Raw genomic sequence first — 21,450 nt, forward strand, 5'->3', positions numbered from 1 at the left:
TGTTTAGAACACGACTTTATTGACGTCTTTCAGCATTATCTTACCTGTGACATTGTTTAGCACACCTTTATTGACGTCCTTCAGGATTATCGTATCCCTTTCAGGACAGTCATTTGTTGTCAATATAGTCAACCTTATACAATGGAGCAACAGTGAATAAAAGAGCAGATATACCCATCTGTGTCTTTATATTTATTGGTAGTTTTTTTGCTCATGTAAGGTTTGAATCAGTTACATCATTTAAGTCAGCAATTTGTCTAAGGACATTTAAACATTAAACAGTCTGCCCAACACATCTGTGAATTTACTATACTAGACTTCTAATTTGAGTTTCTCTCCCATCTTTACCTAAATGTAAATACAATCAAAGTGACATGAAAACATGAACTCAAAGACTGAAAGCAATAATATGCATTAATTTCATGAAAAATTATTAATATTATAATAAGTTGTTACTTTACTTTCAAGCTATGGATTCCTATTAAGTGAAAATCAGAATACAGTAAAATATTTGTTTTGTCAAAGGGTGGCTTTGGCTGAAATGGCAAGGCTAAATATATGAAAAAGGAAGTTGGAAGAACATTCCAACTGCTAAGCCTAGAGTATTTTTCTCCAAGGGCTACTGCTGTTGTTGCAGGATAATTCTGTAATGTTGTCTGATTTGAATAGTGCACGGGACAAACAAGAACCATGGATGACTGAAAATACATCACACAAAAAAATATGAAATACTTTAAAACGGGGTGAAACACAAACAGCACCATCAGATAACAGTTCAGCTACTGTCCCACGTTATTTCAATGTCCCCCACACATCGCTACCTGGTGGATTCTGCAGGCAGGCTGGGGAACCCTGACAGGCCATCACGGCACCCTCTCTTCTCCACCAAAGAAGTTCCTCGGTATGCAGCAGCTGATGGCACAAGTCACTCAGTCATCGAGCTGGAGCTGACATGTCCTATGCGGTTTACTGTGATCACTAGGTATTAGGGCTGTTTGTCTGTTGATCTGGCCTAGTTCTGAGCAGCAGCGAACCATTCCAGAGTGAATCCATGTTAGTGACATAACAGGAAGGCAGCGCTTTGTCAGGGCACAGAGGCTCTGCCACTTAACACTGCCTCAAGCTTCACAACCATGCAGGGAGTAACAAAAGAGCTAGCAACGGAAGATCACACTGTGGCACACATTGACTGAACCCTCGCGGCCATTACAAAAAGGTATCATATATAAGTATACATTATATTTTACCTCCCAGGATCATAAAATAAGGTATGAGAAATTAACAGATCTTTAAATATTATATCTAAATTGGTTTTCAAGTAGGTGTGTGCTGTTTTGGACAGCTTTTCTCCTATTGAAACAAATAGTTTCAAAATATTTCTTAAAGCCAGTGTAAAACATTTTAACAAGCACACATTTTTGGAATCACATGACACAGAGACCACATTCTTAACACTTCTGAGCAGAACCAATAGCTAACACCATAATCAGTTCAAAATAAATGAAAAGGTCCACAAGCTCGCTGTTGTTTTCATGGTAATGTACTTATGTGCGAAAATAACACAAAATAGATTTCCTGTTTCATGACTGTTGAAACATTTAACAGTTGGACAATTAAGACCTCGTTCAGCCAAATCATTGTAGTATAGATAGGAATCTGTCCTGGGTGAAAGCATTTATATGGCAAAATTACGACCAAACAAAAAATGCAGCCTCTGACAAAAGTACATATTTTGTAATTGAGCACTGTACAGTAAAGAGGAGTTTGCTTTTAGATTGAGAAACCTAAATATCTGTTTGAATTATTTTGATGAAAGAGCCCCATGCCTTGCTGTGCATAGACACTTTTTGCTTTGCGTTTAAAGAAATCCTTAAAAAAAAATTTACTAATTCTGGGCGGCACCTGCAACAGATTTGGATGGTTTAATTACTGTATCAAACCCCTTCCCCAGCTCTCAACTGACTATAAGTGTGATTTTCTATTGACTTTGTATTTTACAATTATTTCACAAAATATTTAATGAGAAGCACAGACATAATATTGACAGCAGTCTCAACATGTGTTCCCATCACAATGACTCCCACACATAATAACCCCATCCTTGTAGGTTTTGGATCAGAAGTGTATTTATAGTATTAGATTGGCACTTAACAACAACATAAGGAACTTTTCCAGCAGCTCTTATTTCCTTTCAATTTTAGGAAATATTAATCAAACTGGCATCTCAGACTTATCTTCATGAAAATAAAATAGGCTATTGTCGTGATCCAACCTCTTCTCTCTTCATCGCCTTGCTTTCATGTCTTTGTGTTGTGGGAACAAAACCATTGCTTCCCTGACTGTCTGAGGGTCAGTAGTATCTAGGCGGTTTGTGTGGAGCCATGTGTTAATCCAGTGAGAGCAGTGGCTGCATGTTTTCCTCCTCGCTCTTCACTTTTTCTGGACGTTTAAGCACTCCAGGCTCCACCACTGACTGGGACCTGTGGATATGAAACAAAATGTCACGACTTCAGACAATGCATAAAGAAGAAGGACACAATTGTGAGAACATCGCAGCACCCTTGCATGCTGCAGCAGGTAGTATGCATAGTAATTATACAACATCAAAGATGATTGGTTTAAAAAATGCACGCCAAATTGATTAAACGAACTGTCCGTAAAGTTATTTTACGTGATCTTTAAAAGAAAAAGTCTTTATTCGGAAAATGGGTTCTAGCTGAAAGGGAAGCTGTCTCCACCATTGGAGTTCGAAGACAGAGAAGAGGTTTGAATGGGCAAAGAGGGCGCTGATGTGGCGGAACCAAGAGCTTGGTAGGTGTGTATTGGACAATGCCAATATCAAATATGTTGAAAAGACTGAGACATGAAAACACTTTTCTCTGTTTACATATCTACAGTATAGTTATATCATTTTAGAATATTAAATGTACGTAATAGGGCCTGAGGTGGTGTGGTGTGTTGGCCATGTACCACAAACCCATGAGGTGTCTTGTTGCTAGTATGTGTACTGTCCCAATGTGTCCAGTGTTTTAACTTACATTTAACCTGGGCTTTCAATACATTCTGGGAAAATAAGGGCTTATGTAGGGCAAAAGAAGGATTCCCCTCACCAGATTTGGGTCTCCTATGTTAGATAACTAAAGAAAACAACATGAAATTAAATTGCACAAAATTTATGTCAGCCTCAGAGTTCATCAATTAGAAGTTCATAAAGCTGTGGTTAGCTGTGATATAGGTAATTACTGGAGCTGTGAAAAGCAATCAATTGTCCACCAATCACACAAATCAGTCACACAATATTGAATGAAGATATTTCATCATCCACAACATATGGTTCTCCAACAATGATGCATTCCCAATGTTGTCATTTTAATCAAAGTCATGCATGTGACACCATTGGTCTGACCTTTGTGGAGGTGAGTGAAGAGCCCTGACTAGCCCTAGTCTTGTGTCTCCGTTGGTAGAGCATGACACTTTCAATGTCAGGGTTGATTCCCTCAGGGGACCAGTACCAAAAAGAATGAAAATGCATGCGTTGTCTACTACCAGTCTCTCGGGTTAAGAGTCTCTGGTAAAGAACTAAAATGTAAAGAAGTCACATTAGATCATATGGCTACTGTTTTATGGGTAGCAGCGTAAGTTGGTGAAATTCACAGTAAAAGTTCCCCATGCTGTTTGTAGGCACTGTATAGTATAGGTGTCAAGGAGAAATATGATGAGCACCAAGCTTCGTGGGTATGTATCAGCTATGTATCCCTCCTTTGTTAAATGTGCTCTCCAGAGCTTCATGACAATTTCTTTGGAATAACAACTACACAACGACTGGACCAAAATAAACCAAAGAAAATCTTCAGGAAGAAGCCTAGTCCACTGAACGTGAATACACAGACAATAACATAGAGTACTATTTTGTAAGTACTCTATTTCAAATAACATATTTTCTCAATACCTATTATAAATGGGACATTGGTTAAAAGATGAAAGCTTTTAGCAATTGTATGTGTTCACATTACATTATATCACATTATATCTTTCAAAACAATAAGACTGAGTTTCTAGCAAAGCTACAGTACAATAACTGCCTGGTACTTGTTTATCAGTGGAGGGTTCACAGAGGGCTCACATTCTGGTACATTCTGGTACCTGTAGTCAATTAATGTAATCCAGTGCAACATAACAACCTAGAGTTATTAATATCCATCACATGAAATTACATTATTTTTGTGTATAATGTATTTACGTAAATAATAGTTACATCTCAATTAAGTCGAAACATTTTCTCTGTAAACCAATTTATACTGTAAACCAAGTTTCCTCTCAATTAAGTTTTCTAAACAGTACATCAACTTTAAAGTTCTTCTCAAAAAAGTCCCTGAGGTACACTGCGACATAGACATCACCAAACTAGGCCATCTCAGCCTAAATTCAGTTCCTTGATACTTCCCAGCTTCCAGGTTTATCTAGGGTGTGTTATGTAAGTGCAACTTCATCTACTGATCTGATGTGTCTCTTCTAGATCACCAGGCTGTTCACCTGGCTTTGCACTTGACTTTTATCAGGAAGTTTGGGATTGAATTAAGGGTTTCCGCAAGTTCCTTCAGTCCTGATCAGCTCTCGAGACTTTCTGCATTGACTGACTGAATCACTATGCAAAAACATTTTCTAAAGATGAACCTTTTCAGAGATATTTTGAATGCTTCTGGTGACTGATCTGATACCATTTCCCATTTAAATGATGTGCAAATCATTTAATCCCTATCTTTAATTGAAACTAGTACAAAGACAACATATCAAATGTTGAAGAGAAATGCTGAAGAGAAATATTCTTGTTTTTGGAAAAATACATGCCCATTTTCAAATTGATGCCAGCAACATATTTAAAAAAAAGTTGGGACAGGGACATGTTTCTTAGTATTGCATCCTCAGTACTCTTCTTTTAACAATACTCGATAAACATTTGAGAACTGAGGAGATTGATTGCTATAGTGTTGAAATTGAAATGTGTTCCCATTAGTTCTTGATATGGGATTTCAGCTGCTCAACACTTTGGGGTCTCCTTTCCATAATGCACCAAATGTTTTCAATGGGTGACAGGTCTGGACTGCAGGCAGGCCAGTTTAGCACCCAGACTCTTTTTCTACAAAGCCATACTGCTGTAATACTGTCCATGCAGAATGTGGTTTGGCATTGTTTTACTAAAATAAGCAAGGCCTTTCATGAAAAAGGAGGACTTAGCGTCCATGATTCCCAAAAATAATTTCTAATTTTGATTTGTCAGGCCACAGAATAGCTTTCCATTTCGCCTCAGTCCATCTTGAATGAGCTCGGGCCCGGAGAATCCAGCAGCATTTCTGGATCTTGTTTATATCTGGTTTCTTTGCATGGTAGAGTTTTAACTTGCAGTTGTGGATGCAGCAACAAACTGTTCCCAGACAAGGGTTTTTGGAGGCGTTTCTGTACCCATGCAGTGATTTCCAATACAGGATCTTGTTTGTTTTTAATACAGTGCCGCCTGAATGCCCAGAAGATCCCGGCCATCCAATATTGGTTTTCTGTTTTTATTTCCATTTTACACAGCATCCCAACTTTTATGCCAACGGGGTTGCATAACTTCTAAGAACGATTTGTTTTCACGTACATTGGTCCTACACCCCTGTGATTTGAATGGTGGGGATATCGTCACTCAGTATTTTGGTAAAGGTGCACCGCTGTTTGGCATTTCCCATGAACCTCTAGCAGACTATGCTTCTTGTCAAAGTGCACTTGACTAGCTGTCTAATTAGTAAGACCTAGTATCTCTCTCTGATTTGTACTGGAGTGCCCCTATGGCGATGGTACAATATCAGCATTTCTGAATATCTTGTGTTTGCTAACCATTAGTTAGCAATGAAAACAGGATGACAGGATACAGTTCGCTAGTAAGTACCTAAAAGAGTCTACACACTTCAGGATGAAGGTATTGTGTACATATGACACAAAGGTGAAGACGTAGCAGAATGATGACAAGAGGAATGTGTAGAGAGAAAAAGGTTCTCACGGCATATTCCTGTACATCAGCGGTGAGCCACAAGTGAGCCACTACAACCGGTTCACTTGTCTTCATTGATGATGTAACTTGTGACAGGTGGAGCAGAATTAACATATTGTCAAGTAATAAAAAATAAACGCCTCCGAACAAATTGGACACTGCTTTATCATACAGCGACACAAGGACACCAAACAAACTGTCATAGCAACTTCGTTTTTGAGGGCTAAACATTTTAACTTCTAAAGTGGCCAAGTATCCAGATTTATAATGGACTATGTAGACATGGCTTTTATAGCTAATTGATTTAAACCAAAATGACAAACAACTGTTTGCTGCAGTACATGCCTGGCAGACAAGATAGTGGACCCCCCTCATACTAGTTCAAATCCCAACTTCAAGAGTGAAGAGATAAAATATCAGCATATCTGCTCTGCACTTAGATGAGAGGTTTGTGGCTTCTGGCTGCCTGCGTGCAATGATGCAGCAGATCGCAACTTGGGTCTTTCTGTTTGATTTCACTGGAGGAGTATGACTTGTTCACTTATTTCTGTTGGTTGCATGATATTGTCTTTTCTTTTGCCCTCTCCATGCTCTGATTCTTCTTCTGTAGGAAACTGACACATTCAGACGCTTTCCATTCATCATGCCATAACCTCTGATGACTAGTCAAGAGATACGTCCTCGTACATCGGCAGTAGGATTGGAGATACATGCTCTAGATCTGATTTTCACAATCATCATATAGCTTTCTGAGTGCATTCATGTCCAAGACTTTCTTTGCAAGAGTGACATCCAGCAGCCTTGACACTGATCACAAGATCTTTCCTTCTAAACATAATCTTGGGCAGAGTGATGTTATCATCCTTTCTACTGTCCTACAACAGCATTAATCCTACAATGGCATTTGCAGCAGGTCCAGTGAGATATGTTTTCAGGTAGATAAAGTTATTTCTATTGCACAGAGTTTCACTTTAGGGAATGGCACCAGAACTAGAATTTTGCCACGCTTCTGTCTCGTTCTTTCTGCTTCATGCAATGTTCTTCCTCAGCCATTATAGCTGCTTTATCACTCAGTCTTCCTCAGGATTAATCTATCCGGGTTACGTCACCAAAATAGAGATTAACTACCTTCACAATGATGATTTGGGACATTGTTTCATGTCCTTGCATGGCAGTCCTGCCAGTGAGATCGAACACCCTCTCTTCCATATTTCCAGCACTGACCTGTTTAATGTTATTTTTGCCCTAACCTTTGTACCTGATCCCAAATTAGGGTTCCTTCTTTCCTAATGGCTTGTTTTTTTTCATTTTGTGGTTTTAGTTTCTACTCTCTGTTTTTTGTAATGTTTTTGTTATGTTATTAAAGTCCTCATTCTTCCTGCCTCCTGCCTGCAATGTTACCTGTTGCTTTTAGGATAAAAGTGATTTAGTAATTTAAAAGGTTTGGTAAATTAACTTCACATGACATGTTATTACTACACTGTGGATCTTTCATAAGATTAAACTGTTGCAAAGCATTATTGTATTTTAGACTAAATAAACATAACACAGTGCAACAGAAACATTTACATAAAATTCTCAGAGTTTGATAACACTTCCCCCCAATTCCTGTGTATCCAAAATGAAGGCTTTTCAGAGTTTACTATTCTTTGAAGACATTTAGAAACAATGCTCCAATCTGTAGCTTGCGTTGTATGCCAGAAACCTCAAAGCAGACAAGAGAACAGTGGCCAATGGTGGCCAACAGAACTAGGCCTTCTGTGTGTGAGTGTGTGGGTGTGGGGGAGGGTACTCAAAAATTGTATTCTTTCAACTGTATTCTTCCCTAATATAGTTGAATGGTAAGATTCTGTGTTCATGCTGACTTCTTCTTGATGAACTGGGGTGCATACTGCTCCCTTCTGCTATACAAAGAGGTCCAGCACACTTTTTCTCACAGAATAAAATGATGTGTTCTGAACCCACAACCAGTAATAAACCCAAGCACACAATGGAACAGGACATCTAATGGCTTAAGTGTGGACACAGACACTACATCGCCATAACCCAAAATGGATATGGAAGTACCATTCACAATTTTCTTTGCAATTCAGAAATGTAATTCAATAATTCTTATTCACATCTAAACAACTCTAAATAATGTGTTTAGATACAGGTTATCTGTGAACTAACTAACCGTGTAACCCATTAAGTTGAAATACACCAAGCATGTATGGTACTTGGTACCAGTGAAAATAAAATACATTATTAAATGCTTTGATGTCCTTTATGTACAGTCCTTTATATATACACCTCTCATTGCTTTGACTCTTGTGTCAGTGTACTGCCTTGGTAAGCATAAATGTCAGTGACAGTGTACTGCTGAATACAAAAAAAACTTTGTAGTAAGAATGATGCATTTCAGTATAAGTGCTTGTATTTCCTTTCTGTCAGTTACATACACGCGGACGCACACACACACACATGCACACACACACAAGCAAGTACACACACACACACAGTTAATTGAGAATGGTTCTCGAAAAAAAAGGACCTTGGGGGGGATATAATCCCAAAGGCAAGCTGTTCAAGACAATGTTGTACATCTGAACAGGTTTAGTCACAAGGTTGAGAGTGAGTGGCAGCATAAGTGGAACTGAGCTTATAGCCAACAGTATAACTCCATCACTTCTGTTCATGCTCCATAAGGTAGCTAGAGCACTCTGAAGAAGAGTGCAGATCAGTGCATCACATTCATCTCTTTTGCCTAATGCTCATTTCATGATCCATTAGGTCCGGAGAGACACCCAACCCTGGGGAAACTCACTAAGACAATGGACTCTGTCACTACCGCATACTAATGTCACCGTGCCTAATTTGTTCTTTCTAAGGAACACATCTGTCAAGGAGGATTTCCCAGACTATTCACCTGAATAGAACACTAACAATTTCCCTCAACAAGCCACCTTATTGAATGATGAATGAGCAATGCCATTGAGAGGGTTCTACAAACCGGCATCCACATCTCTGTGTACCACCAACTAGTGCCACGTAATGATGGCATGCCATTACTTCAGGAAACCAATCACGTGTCGCCGACTTACCTCATAGGTCTATAAAACTCCAGTTAAATCCCATATCCGCCCAATTACTGTGGTTATTGCGTTTATATGCTGTTTAACATAGCTGCCGACAATAGACTGACCTCTTCATGGTTTTAGGAGACAGGTCTTTCTCCAGGTCTTTGACTGACAAGGTGTATGACTCGGGGCTATACTCAGTTTCCTCATCATAGTCGTGGTCCAGGAGGGTACGTGCCCAGGTGCCCATATCGTAGGGCGGCATCATCCCCCCAAGCTCCGAGGGCAGGATCTCTGGGTGCATGAGCTGGTGAAGGCTGTTCAGGTTGTTTCCATGCATGAAGATCTGCAAAGGGATAGGCAACAAAAAAAAAAAAAACATTGACACAGATATTAAGCATATACAGTCATAGCACTGTATGTATAGGTGTGTTATATAAGTCCTGAGCACTGGTTGTACGACTAAAGCTGTTCAGAAGTTAGAATGGTGAACAGATGGCGATTCAGTACGTTGAATATGATGACTTAAAATTAATTGATCACAGCAAGACGGCTGGTCTTGTCAAGGGGATTTTTCATACTCTTTACTAAACAACATTGTTTCCTCACCCGTTTTCTCGTCTTGTCCTTCAAAAAAGGCCGTATGACAGTGTACAGTGCATGGATGTACCACGGCTGGTTCACAAAATGGATGCCTCCGAATCTGGCAGGAAAGCTGTCCTGTGGGGAACAATGAACACAAATGCACTCACTATGCTGCTGGTTGGTATGGTAACTAACTTAATACTGTTTTGCAGTTTCTTTGCTAGGAGCACATTATTCTACCTTGTTATGTGGAATGTAAATAGAAGGTAATTGTGTTTTTTTCTCGATTTCCTCTTCCGACATAATAGATGTACAGTATCTTGATGGATTTGCACATTGGCTTCATAGTAATGTTCCACATAAAAACTCAGCCAGTCCATTTATCTTGCTATATTAAATATACATTGAGTTGTTCAGTGCTGTTGCCTTCTGGGTAATGTTACAGTGGCATGCATCTCGGAGACTGGCAATCGAGGCATTTCTCATAGGTTGCACACAATGATAATGGTCTCTTCTCTGTGTCATAATTTCAACACAGGGAGTATGGTGAGATTATACTATGACATAACAGATTTGGCTGATAACCACCAGAACTGGATCCCTCGGGAGATGTTTATGTAAAGAAGTAATCTGCTGATTTAGGTCAGGGGTCAGCACAAAGCTTCCCACATTATTATATTTTTTCTTCCCCCCAATTTTGGCGATTATTAAATGTTTTTGTTGTTAAAAAGAATGTAAAATCACCTTGAATTCAGCTACCCATTTGTTGAATTAAGAAAATATGTTCCTAAGGATTTTCCTAAAACACAAATAAAATAGGAAAGACTACGTGATGATGTGTCAAAGAAATCATGGTAGGAAATAATTGTTGTTTTTTGTTGTGGTTTTGTGGTGTAGAAATACACATAGAATGAAGTTCAAAAAAAGAAAGAAAACGTAGCCTGAAGTAAATAATTGCATAAAATTACTATAAAAATAAGTCCATCCTAATTTTGGCCATTAACTTGAAGGTGGACGAATGAACACAGGTTACACCCTATCTCCTGTTGAGACAGTCGGAGGTACAATCCTTCACCCTCCGTTCCCCAAGGGGGACAACAAAACACCTACAACACAAGTAAAAAACACCAGGAAAGTTCAAAATACACAACTGTTTCTGGCAACATTTAATGAGTTAGCAATGTGTCCGGTTAAGGTGTTACCGTGTTTTTCCCAACTGTTTTGCAGACAAAGGTTTTAGACTGGGGTAATGTTTACCAGTGTCTGGTGTGGCCTAGAGCGGCAGACAGCCTAATGATTCGAGTGTTAGCGCCAATAATGGCAAGGTTGCAGGGTAACATCCCGAATCTAGTAAGGTAGGTAATCTTTTGGTGTGCCCTTGAGCAAGGCTATTAACCGTAATTAAATCTTTTAAAATTACCAAAATGTAAAATGTAGCGTGGTCAGAAATGTCATTGGATTATTTAAGGTCTAAATAATATTTTTAAATAGTTAAAATGTTGATATCATTTTGACCTTACATTAAGGCATGGGTGAACTGTCCCTTTCACAATCATATTTCAGTTTTCTAATTTGTTTTTCCAACTTTCATTTTAGTTAAATATAATAAGCATCCAACAATGCTGTCACTAGCTTGTTGTAACTTCCCCTAATCTGAATACGTTGCATATCCAAATTCATCACAATCAACATTTACGATCACAGACTAGAGCCACTGCAGTTTTTTGCTCAGAGAACCCATGCTGGGAATTCTTCATTAACGCAAGTCATGCTCTACCGCTCTACCCCGCAGGATGTTTAGCTCTACCTCTCTGCCAGCAGGACACTTCCATCTACCTCAACTCAGAGCACAACAAAGAAGTGGGAACCGAGATGCTAATCCGTGCTCTTAGACAGTGTCTGGCCCTAGCCGAGCCTGCTTGCAGGTTAAAAGTCTGTTTTATGGCTCAGGATCTCACACCATGGGACAGAGACAGCAAATAGAGGACAGGAAGATGCCAAGAGGGCTGACTTGCCTCAACCCCCCCCCCCCCCCCCACACACACATACACACACACACGCACACACATACACTGTGATCTGTCTGACAGTTTTGACTAGTATGGAACCTCATTTGCATTATACATGAAAGACTAGGCAGAACACTCCCCTGGTTGTTGATGGTGGAAGCAGACTGATCTGTAGGCTACAGCTAGTGCAGTATTGGGGTAAAGAGGGAAGTGGGTAAGGATAGAAGCTAGTGGGTATCATGGCTACAAGCTAGTTCTGCTGCTGTTCCATTTGGTCGAGGAAATCGTCCATGATTGAGAGAGTGCGAAGCTTAACTGTGCAGCTAAAAAGGCAGCTGACGTCCAAACAGGGCCAGCAGGCTATAACTCGAACAGATGTGCACTGGTGTACGCAGGCCATTTTGCATGGGATTCTAAACTCTTTTATCGCTAGATAATTTCCATGATTTATTACATTTCACATTTCAGTATTTTAGCAGACACTCTTATCCAGAGTGACTCACAGAAGCAATTAGGGTTGACTGTCAAGGACAGAACAAAAGGTTTTTCACCTGGGTTCAGATGCTCTAACCACCAGGTCATGTATCACCCTCATCACCACCGTATGTATGGATGTATTACTTAATAAACACAGATCAGAGATTTCTTCCCTTGGTGGCTGTGATGTCACAGCCTAGCCTCCAGTTACCCTTGTCTTTTTGGTGGATATCTATGCATTGCCTGATGTTACATCACCATTCCCAGGCAAACAAAAGCAAATGACTAGAGCAGAGGTTAAAGGGAAGTCCATTTGGCAAAGCAGAAACAGCCGTTCCTTCTTCATTGACTACAGTAATAAGCCTTTAAACCGTTTCATCAGACGTCCTCCATGAAAACAGATGAAATCATACCAGCAAAATCACGGAATGAGGAGTTTACAAACCGTTCTTTTACAAAGACTTTATGGTATACATATTTCATGATTTGTACCAAACAATTTGAGCGTCATGGTCTGGAATGAATTTGGTGTCTGATTTGTAACCATGGCAAAATATATTCAAGAAAAGCAAAGAGATGTGCAACTTCAAAATATAAAGACATATTGAAAAGTTCCTGATCCGATTAGAATTTTCAATCTATGCATCTTCCACTACTGTGGACAATTCCTGAATGCAGCTTTCATGTTTTCCTATTCATTTATGTTAGCTGATGAGCCCATTTTTTCTTGGCTTCATTTTTTCAGAGGTTCGTTTTGATGAGCTCTCTAAATTATTTTCTGCTGTCAGGTGGCATCGATAAAGGATGAGTGAACTCATCCTGCGGTGAAATTGAGAAAAAGAAAATACCCATTGAATTAAGTTCAAAAAAAGAAAGAAAGAAAACGTAGCCTGAAGTAAAAATGTTACTTTGTTATATCCCTTTACTGGAATCAGGCCTCTCCATGTGCACTAGTTTGAAAGACAATGATAATAAGCACAGGTCCACAGGTCCATATAGTAGTTGCGGAGAAGGCATTTTAATGGGAGCTACATTGAAAATGACTGTATTTTCAGGAAGAAATGTATGCATATATTTGTGTTAATAGAGAAAGGAAAGAGAAATTGCAAGGCTCACATAAGACATTTTATCTGCATCTGCCAGATCCAGCCTGATTTAGTTATGGCAGTACTTCTGAGGGATGGACCACCCCTCATTGATTAGTTAACAACCTGTTGCAGACCAGACAAGCACAGTTTTGCGTAAAGAAAGAGCAACAACACAAAATGTTGCCAGACTGAATTTGAATCTGAAGCATGCAGACCTTACAATGTATTTTCTTCTGTCTCTCTGTCCCTGACATGTCTGATTGTTGTTTCTATGGTCAGACAAGAGTCTCCTGGACAAGGCAGCAGGATGGAAGGCAGTGGTGCTTAACATCCAGATGGGAGAGTCTCAGTCAGAGAACAGGACAGAGGGGACAATTTAGTTGGACTTGTTAAACGTGTGTATGGCAGTGTTGATCATAGCACTGCATAATTCCTGACCTTTAATTAAGGAAAGGCTACATTCTTCTGAATAACTCAAAATGAGTTAACGATTTGGATTCAGGAATATTATAAAGACGTTTTGCCCTTGATCAAAGTCAGACTTGACTGACGGAGCGTGGAATTCATATTTTACAGCTTTCGGGTCCTTTCACTTTAGAGATAAACACATTGAAAAGGTGATATGATCTTGTTCATGCATTGACTCATAAATAAGAAGTGAATACAGTAAAGCATGCTCAATGTGTTATCAAAAAGCATACAGATCAATGTCAAGTCAAATTCATCCATCCTGCTGTTAGGCATAATAATAGTTGGAATTGATGGATTATCAGTGCACATTATTCATAGAATGGCTGATTATTTCATAAGGCTCTGGTAAGTGTTTTCCAACTTGCCTTTTCATCATTTAAATTGAGAAGGAAGAACACATTGTATTGAGTGAGTCAGAATCCCTATAAAACCAAGCAGCCAAACTTTGCATTATTACACCATTGATTATTTCCATGGAGATTTTTAGATCCACTTCAAATAAGGTCTGTGTTTTGTGTAGACTTACACCACTTTGGCGTTTTGATAACTGCGTAAATATCTATAGGACAAGATTACTTATATTAATATCTTGATATCGCCTGTATTTAATGCTTTTGTAGTGTGAACTGATGCAAATATATTGACAAATGTCATTTTGTCCTGACAAGAGTTACATGGTTATCAAAGTGCTAAGCCAGGTAAGCCTATACGAAACACAAACCTTAGTTAAAATGAATCTAAAATTCCACCAGATAAACCTCACGGTCAAAATATCCCACTAAGTGATTCAGCACTTTCATTCTCAAGCATAAAGCCTTAAATCTGGTAGCTATTCACAACAGTAGAATTTCCCAGTCCTCAGGCACATGCATGATATTAGCATGATATTAACCACTTGCAAAAAGATAACTAATAATCATATTTCTGAGTAAACAGAAGTAGAAATGTGTATCACTATTCATTTGGAAGAACATGTTAGTGAAATAGGAAGAGAGTTCATTGTTAAAAATGAAGTAACTTTGCTCTAAAGATAGCTACAATAATAGCCTCTCATAGCTCCAATTATTTCACTGATAATTTCCGGCTATCATTATTGATAGTGATGAGGATTAAGCCATTAAGTCTTGTTGCACAAGAGCATTATATATGAGGGCAAAATGTGTTACCCTCATATATAATTAAAACAGCCTGGCTCAACAGGATTTAAGCCTTCACCTTTTAAGATGTTTTAGCACCTTTTCAACATGTTACATAATTACAGAGAAACAGGCCAAATCATGAGAGCGACTGACAGCTCAAAAGAGGCAAAATGATATCACCATGACATTTTTGAAATTGTATTTGTAAATAATTACTGTATGTTGAATAAATCACTGTATGTTGAATTAATTAAATTCACTTGGTCATCATTTATTTAGCTGATCCTCAATTTGTCTTCGAAATGCTCAGTCTGGTTGTGTGGGATATTTACATACACAACCCTGATTTGCTGATGACCAACAACCCACCCTGTTACACTAATGAATATTCATTGGTCTATTATAATCAAATCAACTTTGAGATATCACAAAGTAGGCCAAAACTTCCATTCTACTTGAATAGGAGACATTTTTTACACAAAGAAGACATAAATATGTTGACATTACAGCCTGGAAATATCCACAATAGGGAAATCAAGTTTTAAATACACTTGGCTTTTCATGTTTACCTACATACATACATATATGTGTGTGTGTGTGTGTTTATATAAATCTATCCACCCCTCTGCACTACACCCACAGAAACAATGCACACATCACCACCCACAATGAGGGAGAATGGTAAAAGTGTGTTTCTCTCATCTAGCATCACAGCCCATCTGGAGAGTACATAGCATGGCGGTTGGACAGGTTGCCACGGAAACTCAGTGTGGGGTGGGATGGGGAAGACTGGTCTGTTGTGATTGGCTGCTGAACACTAGTTATTTCTGTAGACTGAGAGGGACAAAAGGCAATGGCTAAGACATAGAGAGTAAGAGGAAACAACAGAGGCTTTAAGATAACAAAAGCATAGCTTAGAGAAAGCCTAGGCCAGCGTGGTGTGTCCTACTCATTCCAAGCATTTGTTTTCCTTGGTATTTGTTTTCTTAGAATACCCACTCTAAAAAAAATCCTAATTTATTTCTCTTCATTTGACAATAACCAAGTAAATGGGTACTAGAAGGTGTGGTCTCTGTTTATTATCTATTGCAAACACAATTGATGTTACAGTTTGGAAATGTTACATTACTGCATATTTAGACATTCTGTTTCATATATCCTGATGGGGAATGTTTAGATTTTGTGTTAACTAAATCATTCTGTTCAGTAAAATGTTCTGTTAACAATATTTGTGAAGTATTGTTTCCAGTAAATGTTGCCAATCGTGGTGTTAAATGGTTTTCATGGTTGTCAGTTGTGTAAAAATTCATGATGGTATTCTGAACACACCACCCACGTGCAATAACAATTATACCGACAAGGTTTCAATAAACAAGCTGAAGCAAGATCCAGAGAAAAAACACACACACAGTAATATGCAATATGACTAAATCATTAGCTATTATCACATGTAATTGACAACATCATTTAAAAAAAAAATAGAAAATCATTTTCACAATAACAATAAGCAAGAGAGGGACAAAACTAGTTTTGAGCAATCATGGAGAAAGAAAATACTAAAAAAAACTATTTTATTCCTTAACAAGAAGATCAAGAAGAAGAAGCTACATTAGTTTTGGTGAGGGTACTGCAAACTAGAACAACAACCATATTAAATATGAGACCTTTTCCTAGCCACTGAAATTCAACACTACTGTTGTTTGCTCTTTGGGGTTTAAGGCCGGGTGTTTCTGTAAAAGCCCTTTGTGACAACTGCTGTTGTAAAAAGGGCTTTATAAATAAATGTGATTGATTGATTATATTGTAATATAATCAACAATGTCACAACGATATGATCCCATATATACTCTTGCAAAACATGTAGCTATCCATTTTCCCCTGGTGTTATAGCATGCTGATGTCTTGAAAGTGCCTCTGTAAGCTTCCTGAGTGTGACAGCTCCTAATGACAGGCATAGTGAATCATGAGGTATACTGGCACACATGAGCCCCTCAATGTTGTTACAAAACCCACCAGAGGGCCACAACACCCGAAGCTGCTCTCACTGCTCAGTGTCAAGTGGGATACCAGACAGGAAGTCACCCCTATTCATTACACCAGTGAAGCTTTTCTCTCCATGAGAAGAGAAGGGGGAGAGGGATCATGCACTGGACTCACACAATGTGTCTGAGCTGGAAATAAATAGGGTGATACCATACCCAATAACCTTGCTGTTTACCTTATAAAGTGCCTACTGTGGAAGAGCTGTTCTGCATAGAATGTACTGTAGGCCAGATTAGACCCTGCACAGAGGAACATGATTTTGAGTTTGGGGTGTTTTAGTCTCACATTCTGTGGCATATTCCATTACATGATGCTTTTCTGTGGCGTTTTCTTTTGTTTTTCATTCAGAAGATGATGACAGGGTTAATGCATGGCAATAGCACATTGAGCGGTTGAGACACTAAAAGAAGTGATCAATTAGTCACTGTCTAATCTGTGTCTTGAGAGGCAGTGGATCATGGAACTGCCTCATCATGGTCTTCCATTGATATTCAATCAATGAATCTCTTTCATGAAAACTCCCAATACATTACACACAGCTAAATATATTTTCAAAAATGTAAATATGATTGGGGCAAAAAAGCATTTGCTTTTGCATGTTTTATGACTTAGTTTTTTAGGCTGTTATACATTATATTCATATTCAGGTTACCCAGATCCCCAAATGATACTCTAGACCAAAGACTTTGTATTTAAAATTCCATAAGAACTCTCTGAGCACAGTCAAATGAGTGTTGTCTTTGCATTTGTAGCTGAACTTCATGGGTTGTGACAAATGGAACATACAAGACACGTCATATCATAGGACACAGCAATGCAGACACACCAAAGACAAGGATCACGAAAACGTCCATTACCTGCAGACCTTCTATGGCCAGTCTCAGCATACTCGGTGTTAATTTGGAGGCTTGCTTGAATGTGAAGTTGCTCCAGTCAATGATCAGAACAAATCCATTTACTTGAAGCTCTGGATCTTCTATCATGGATTCCAGTGACAACAGAATAGCCCGCAGTATATCCACAAATGTGTACCTATGGAGGTAAGCCAAAGAATTAGGAGACTGTTCCTTAATAGATTACTAACATACAGTATAATACAGGAAAGAAAGACAATTATTTCTTTAAAGTGGTCCAAATGGTGATTATTGCATCACATTTTTTAAGTTATTACCATTTTGCCATGCTTTTCTGTAATACCAGGTAGAAAATTATCTTAATGGAAATCAGCCAGCATATTCTTGTTACTGTAGACCTTGCCAGTAAAAACAATGTTATATTTACCCTTTTCAATCAGGAGAGTACCAGTTCAAGATTGCTGAAACAACTAGACTTGGGTGAGTGCCATGGTATTGATTAAGTTAATGGGTTGTCCTGGTGTCATTTTGTGCGTTCATCACATCCTGTTATTGTGTGAGGGGATATTGTTATAAAGGGCTGGTTTAAATGATTCATGTCATCGAATTTGAAACTAAGGAGATGACATGTGGACCCTTATAGTCAAAATCTCCAACTTAAAACGCTGAAATAAAGTACGGTGAAACTCAGTTTGACTGTATGATTCAGCACTTACATTCAAATACAACCATGGGCTTGGACAGAATTTCTACAGGCCTAGGGCTTGCCACTGGCTTAACTGTTGAACTTGTTGAGTTCAATCGTTTCGGTTGTGTTCATGAGACTACTGGCTACAACAAAGCTAATGCCACAGATGTGTAAAATATATACAAGCCTGCATGCTGTAAAGTTGTAGTTCTGAAGGACAGCTCCCGAATATTAGACGGGCATTACCTGCTCTGGTCCCAGTTTGCAGCGAAGAGAATCAGTATTTTCCTGCCATATCTGTCCAAGTTGGTCAGCACCCCCGGAAATCCATCTTTGAGAGCTTGCTTGATTCCATGATCAGTTGCTTTGAGGTTTTTAAACATATCCAGATTTTGCTGACGATACTCAAAATATTGGGCCAAGAGGCGAAAAGCCTCGAAATGGTTAAATTTCCGCGCTCTGAGAAAGCGCAGGATGAAAGCGTCGTCTGTCCTAAGAAATCCAATATCTGGGCGCGTGATGATCATGTCCCTCACCTCCTGGATATCCTGATGTAGAGTGTCGGGATTCTCCTTTAACTCCACCTTGGCTTTCTCCAGGGTCTCTGGGGACAAGCCTGCTTGTAAGTGAGTCATCGTCCTTGCTTCAGAGACCACGGCCGATATTAAATGTTAGGTACAATGTTGCCGTTGAATGAGCCAAAATCGCCAACAATGAATGCGTCACGTATAGGCCTATTGAATCTTTTCAATCAGGATCATAAAATCAATGCTGATACCAGATTGTGTCCTGTGTCCCCCGGAGTATGGTAGAAGGTGCTACATAGGCTGTATTCACTTTTTTGACCGCACCATATGTTTCCACCTGTACCTATCTAACATCTGACTTCGTTTTCCAAGTTTCTTTTCATACGTCGACATTTGTAGCTTTCAATTAAATCGCAATAGTCTACTGTTGCTGACTTCCCAAACGGGACTATCCATATGGTCAACTACAAATTTCATCTAACCTGGCTATGTTGGACGCCTAACCACACAATTGTGAGAGAACCGTTATCATTCATCCCCACCCAAAACACTCAAACCTTACAATTAGGCCCACCACAAAAGCATTACACTACTATACCATCAAGCGGTCAGGCAATGCGGCACCCTGCAGCAACTCCTGTCATAACTCCCCTTACCGAATGCATTTCAATTTAAAATCAGAGAGATGCTGTCACCAACAGTTAGAAATTACAGTCTAAGAATCAATGCGATATATACCGTCGACATCCTCACTCCGTCCAGCTTGCTGTCTATTTCCATTCTGTGTGTCAGTACACAGAATGTATGTGGGACCAAGTCCAAGTCCCGTCGTTCTGAGAGCGGTACAAGTCCCGTTGTTCTGCTGTGCTTCGGTTCTGTGGTGGATGCTTTACGTCAGTGATGCCGTTACCGTTTTGTTGCTGGAGAAAGTGACTCAAAACCATCGCTCCGGTGATAGAGTCAGTCTGGCCGTCATCACTTGGTGGAGGAGGGGAGAATCACCCGCTCTTCTCTCTATTCATCGCACCCAAGCACCTGCTCACAGGCTGCAACCATACCAGACATGGGCTCCTTTAAAATCCGAATTTATGCTGATTTGTCCTATATCGCCGTCTCAATCTACAGCAATCTTAGTTTCTCATAATTGTGTGGGGTGGCATTAGGCTATTCATTTCATTTTAGGTGAGACAATTAAGAGTCGGTAGCCTGTCAGTTCTATTTTTGAAACGATTGCCAACCATGCATTGTCCCACAATGGTGATGTGTTTTGTGACTGCATTAAGGAAACCATTCTGCATTAGACAATTAATTGTCAAATGTCTCCAGCGTACAAATGGAACTGAAAAATACGTGACCATGACTTGTTTTTCTCTTTACATTAGGAAACCTAACTAGTTCCTTACAAAGGTCCAAACTTTCATTTTTGCGACGCGGTAGGCTATATAAAAATGCATACGATCTTGCAACAAATATGATACGATTGGTTAGTGAAAAGATGACACGGTATGGAACTAAATGCATCTTCACTTATACAAAATATGAAACGTTATTTTAAACGCGCTATATAATCTCCCCGAAAGGTTCTGCCCCTTTAACAATGATTGTATTTTAACCTGTTTTATGATCCAGATGTATTAGACATTATTTTAGGAAGTCTATTTGCTCCGGAACGGACAACTCAGTCCCACTTTTATATATGTATTCATAATTCATAGCAAAAGCTTCCCCAAAAAGAATACTTCGTTTTAGTTTGTGTTGCGGTTTTCCACAGCGACACAATATGTCAACCTTGTCCTCCCATTCAGGGCTAGGCCAGTGGAATGATTAATACAAACCTTTCTGCAATTGTTGTGTAGGGCGCAAAACAAATGTGATCATAAGCTGTAATACCCCAGTTGCCCGAATTGCTGACGCGCACGCTCATGAAGTGCGGTTGGCTTGCACACAGGTGCACAATTTTGAGACCTTACCTTGCCAGGCACCCAATTCATGGGATTTTTTGAGATATCATCATGGTTGCATTATGGTTGCTGGTTTCAAACATTCAGGCGTAGATTTACAAAAGCTCTATTGAGTGCTGTGCAACATCAGCTAGGCTATTCCTATACAGCAATCTACTCTCTGGCACATCTCACACTCAAAGTGGTCACTCCTTAAAACCCACACTTCCTTTGACCCTTATTAATTTCAGTTAGCTGTGGCTAGTGACTGAAACTAATTGCAAAACTCTTAAGCTCTATACTTTACAAGTCACTCCTTTAAGATCAAACCAGTGACCTGCTATCTGATGATTTTGTTTGTTTCCCTTTTATACGTATTTACAGTATCTCACAAAACTGAGTACACCCCTCACATTTTTGTAAATATTTGATTATATCTGTTCATGTGACCACACTGAAGAAATGACACTTTGCTATAATATAAAGTAGTGAGTGTACTGCTTGTATAACAGTGTGAATTTGCTGTCCCCTCAAAATAACAC

General features: G+C 39.2%; 1 protein-coding gene across 1 annotated transcript; it reads right to left on the reverse strand.

Annotated features, from left to right (window-relative positions):
* Positions 1-179: 179 nt before the first annotated feature.
* On the reverse strand, positions 180-20,025 carry clvs2 (clavesin 2). The gene is made up of 5 exons (XM_010882990.4): positions 18,688-20,025; positions 17,757-17,931; positions 9,697-9,807; positions 9,213-9,433; positions 180-2,480 (listed from the first exon to the last, which is right to left on the reverse strand). Exons 1-5 carry the CDS (start codon positions 19,074-19,076, stop codon positions 2,387-2,389), a joined length of 990 nt encoding a protein of 329 aa, XP_010881292.1. The 5' UTR covers positions 19,077-20,025; the 3' UTR covers positions 180-2,386.
* Positions 20,026-21,450: the final 1,425 nt, after the last annotated feature.

This window comes from Esox lucius, chromosome 18, assembly GCF_011004845.1.
Source record: "Esox lucius isolate fEsoLuc1 chromosome 18, fEsoLuc1.pri, whole genome shotgun sequence".
NCBI lineage: Eukaryota > Metazoa > Chordata > Actinopteri > Esociformes > Esocidae > Esox > Esox lucius.

Coding starts and splice junctions, on each gene's coding strand:
- clvs2 (XM_010882990.4), bottom strand. CDS start 19,076: ATGACTCACTTACAAGCAGGCTTGTCCCCAGAGACCCTGGAGAAAGCC. Junction 9,808..17,756: donor TGGCCATAGAAGGTCTGCAG/GTAATGGACGTT, acceptor TGTTCCCCACAG/GACAGCTTTCCTGCCAGATT. Junction 9,434..9,696: donor AGGACAAGACGAGAAAACGG/GTGAGGAAACAA, acceptor ATCCCTTTGCAG/ATCTTCATGCATGGAAACAA.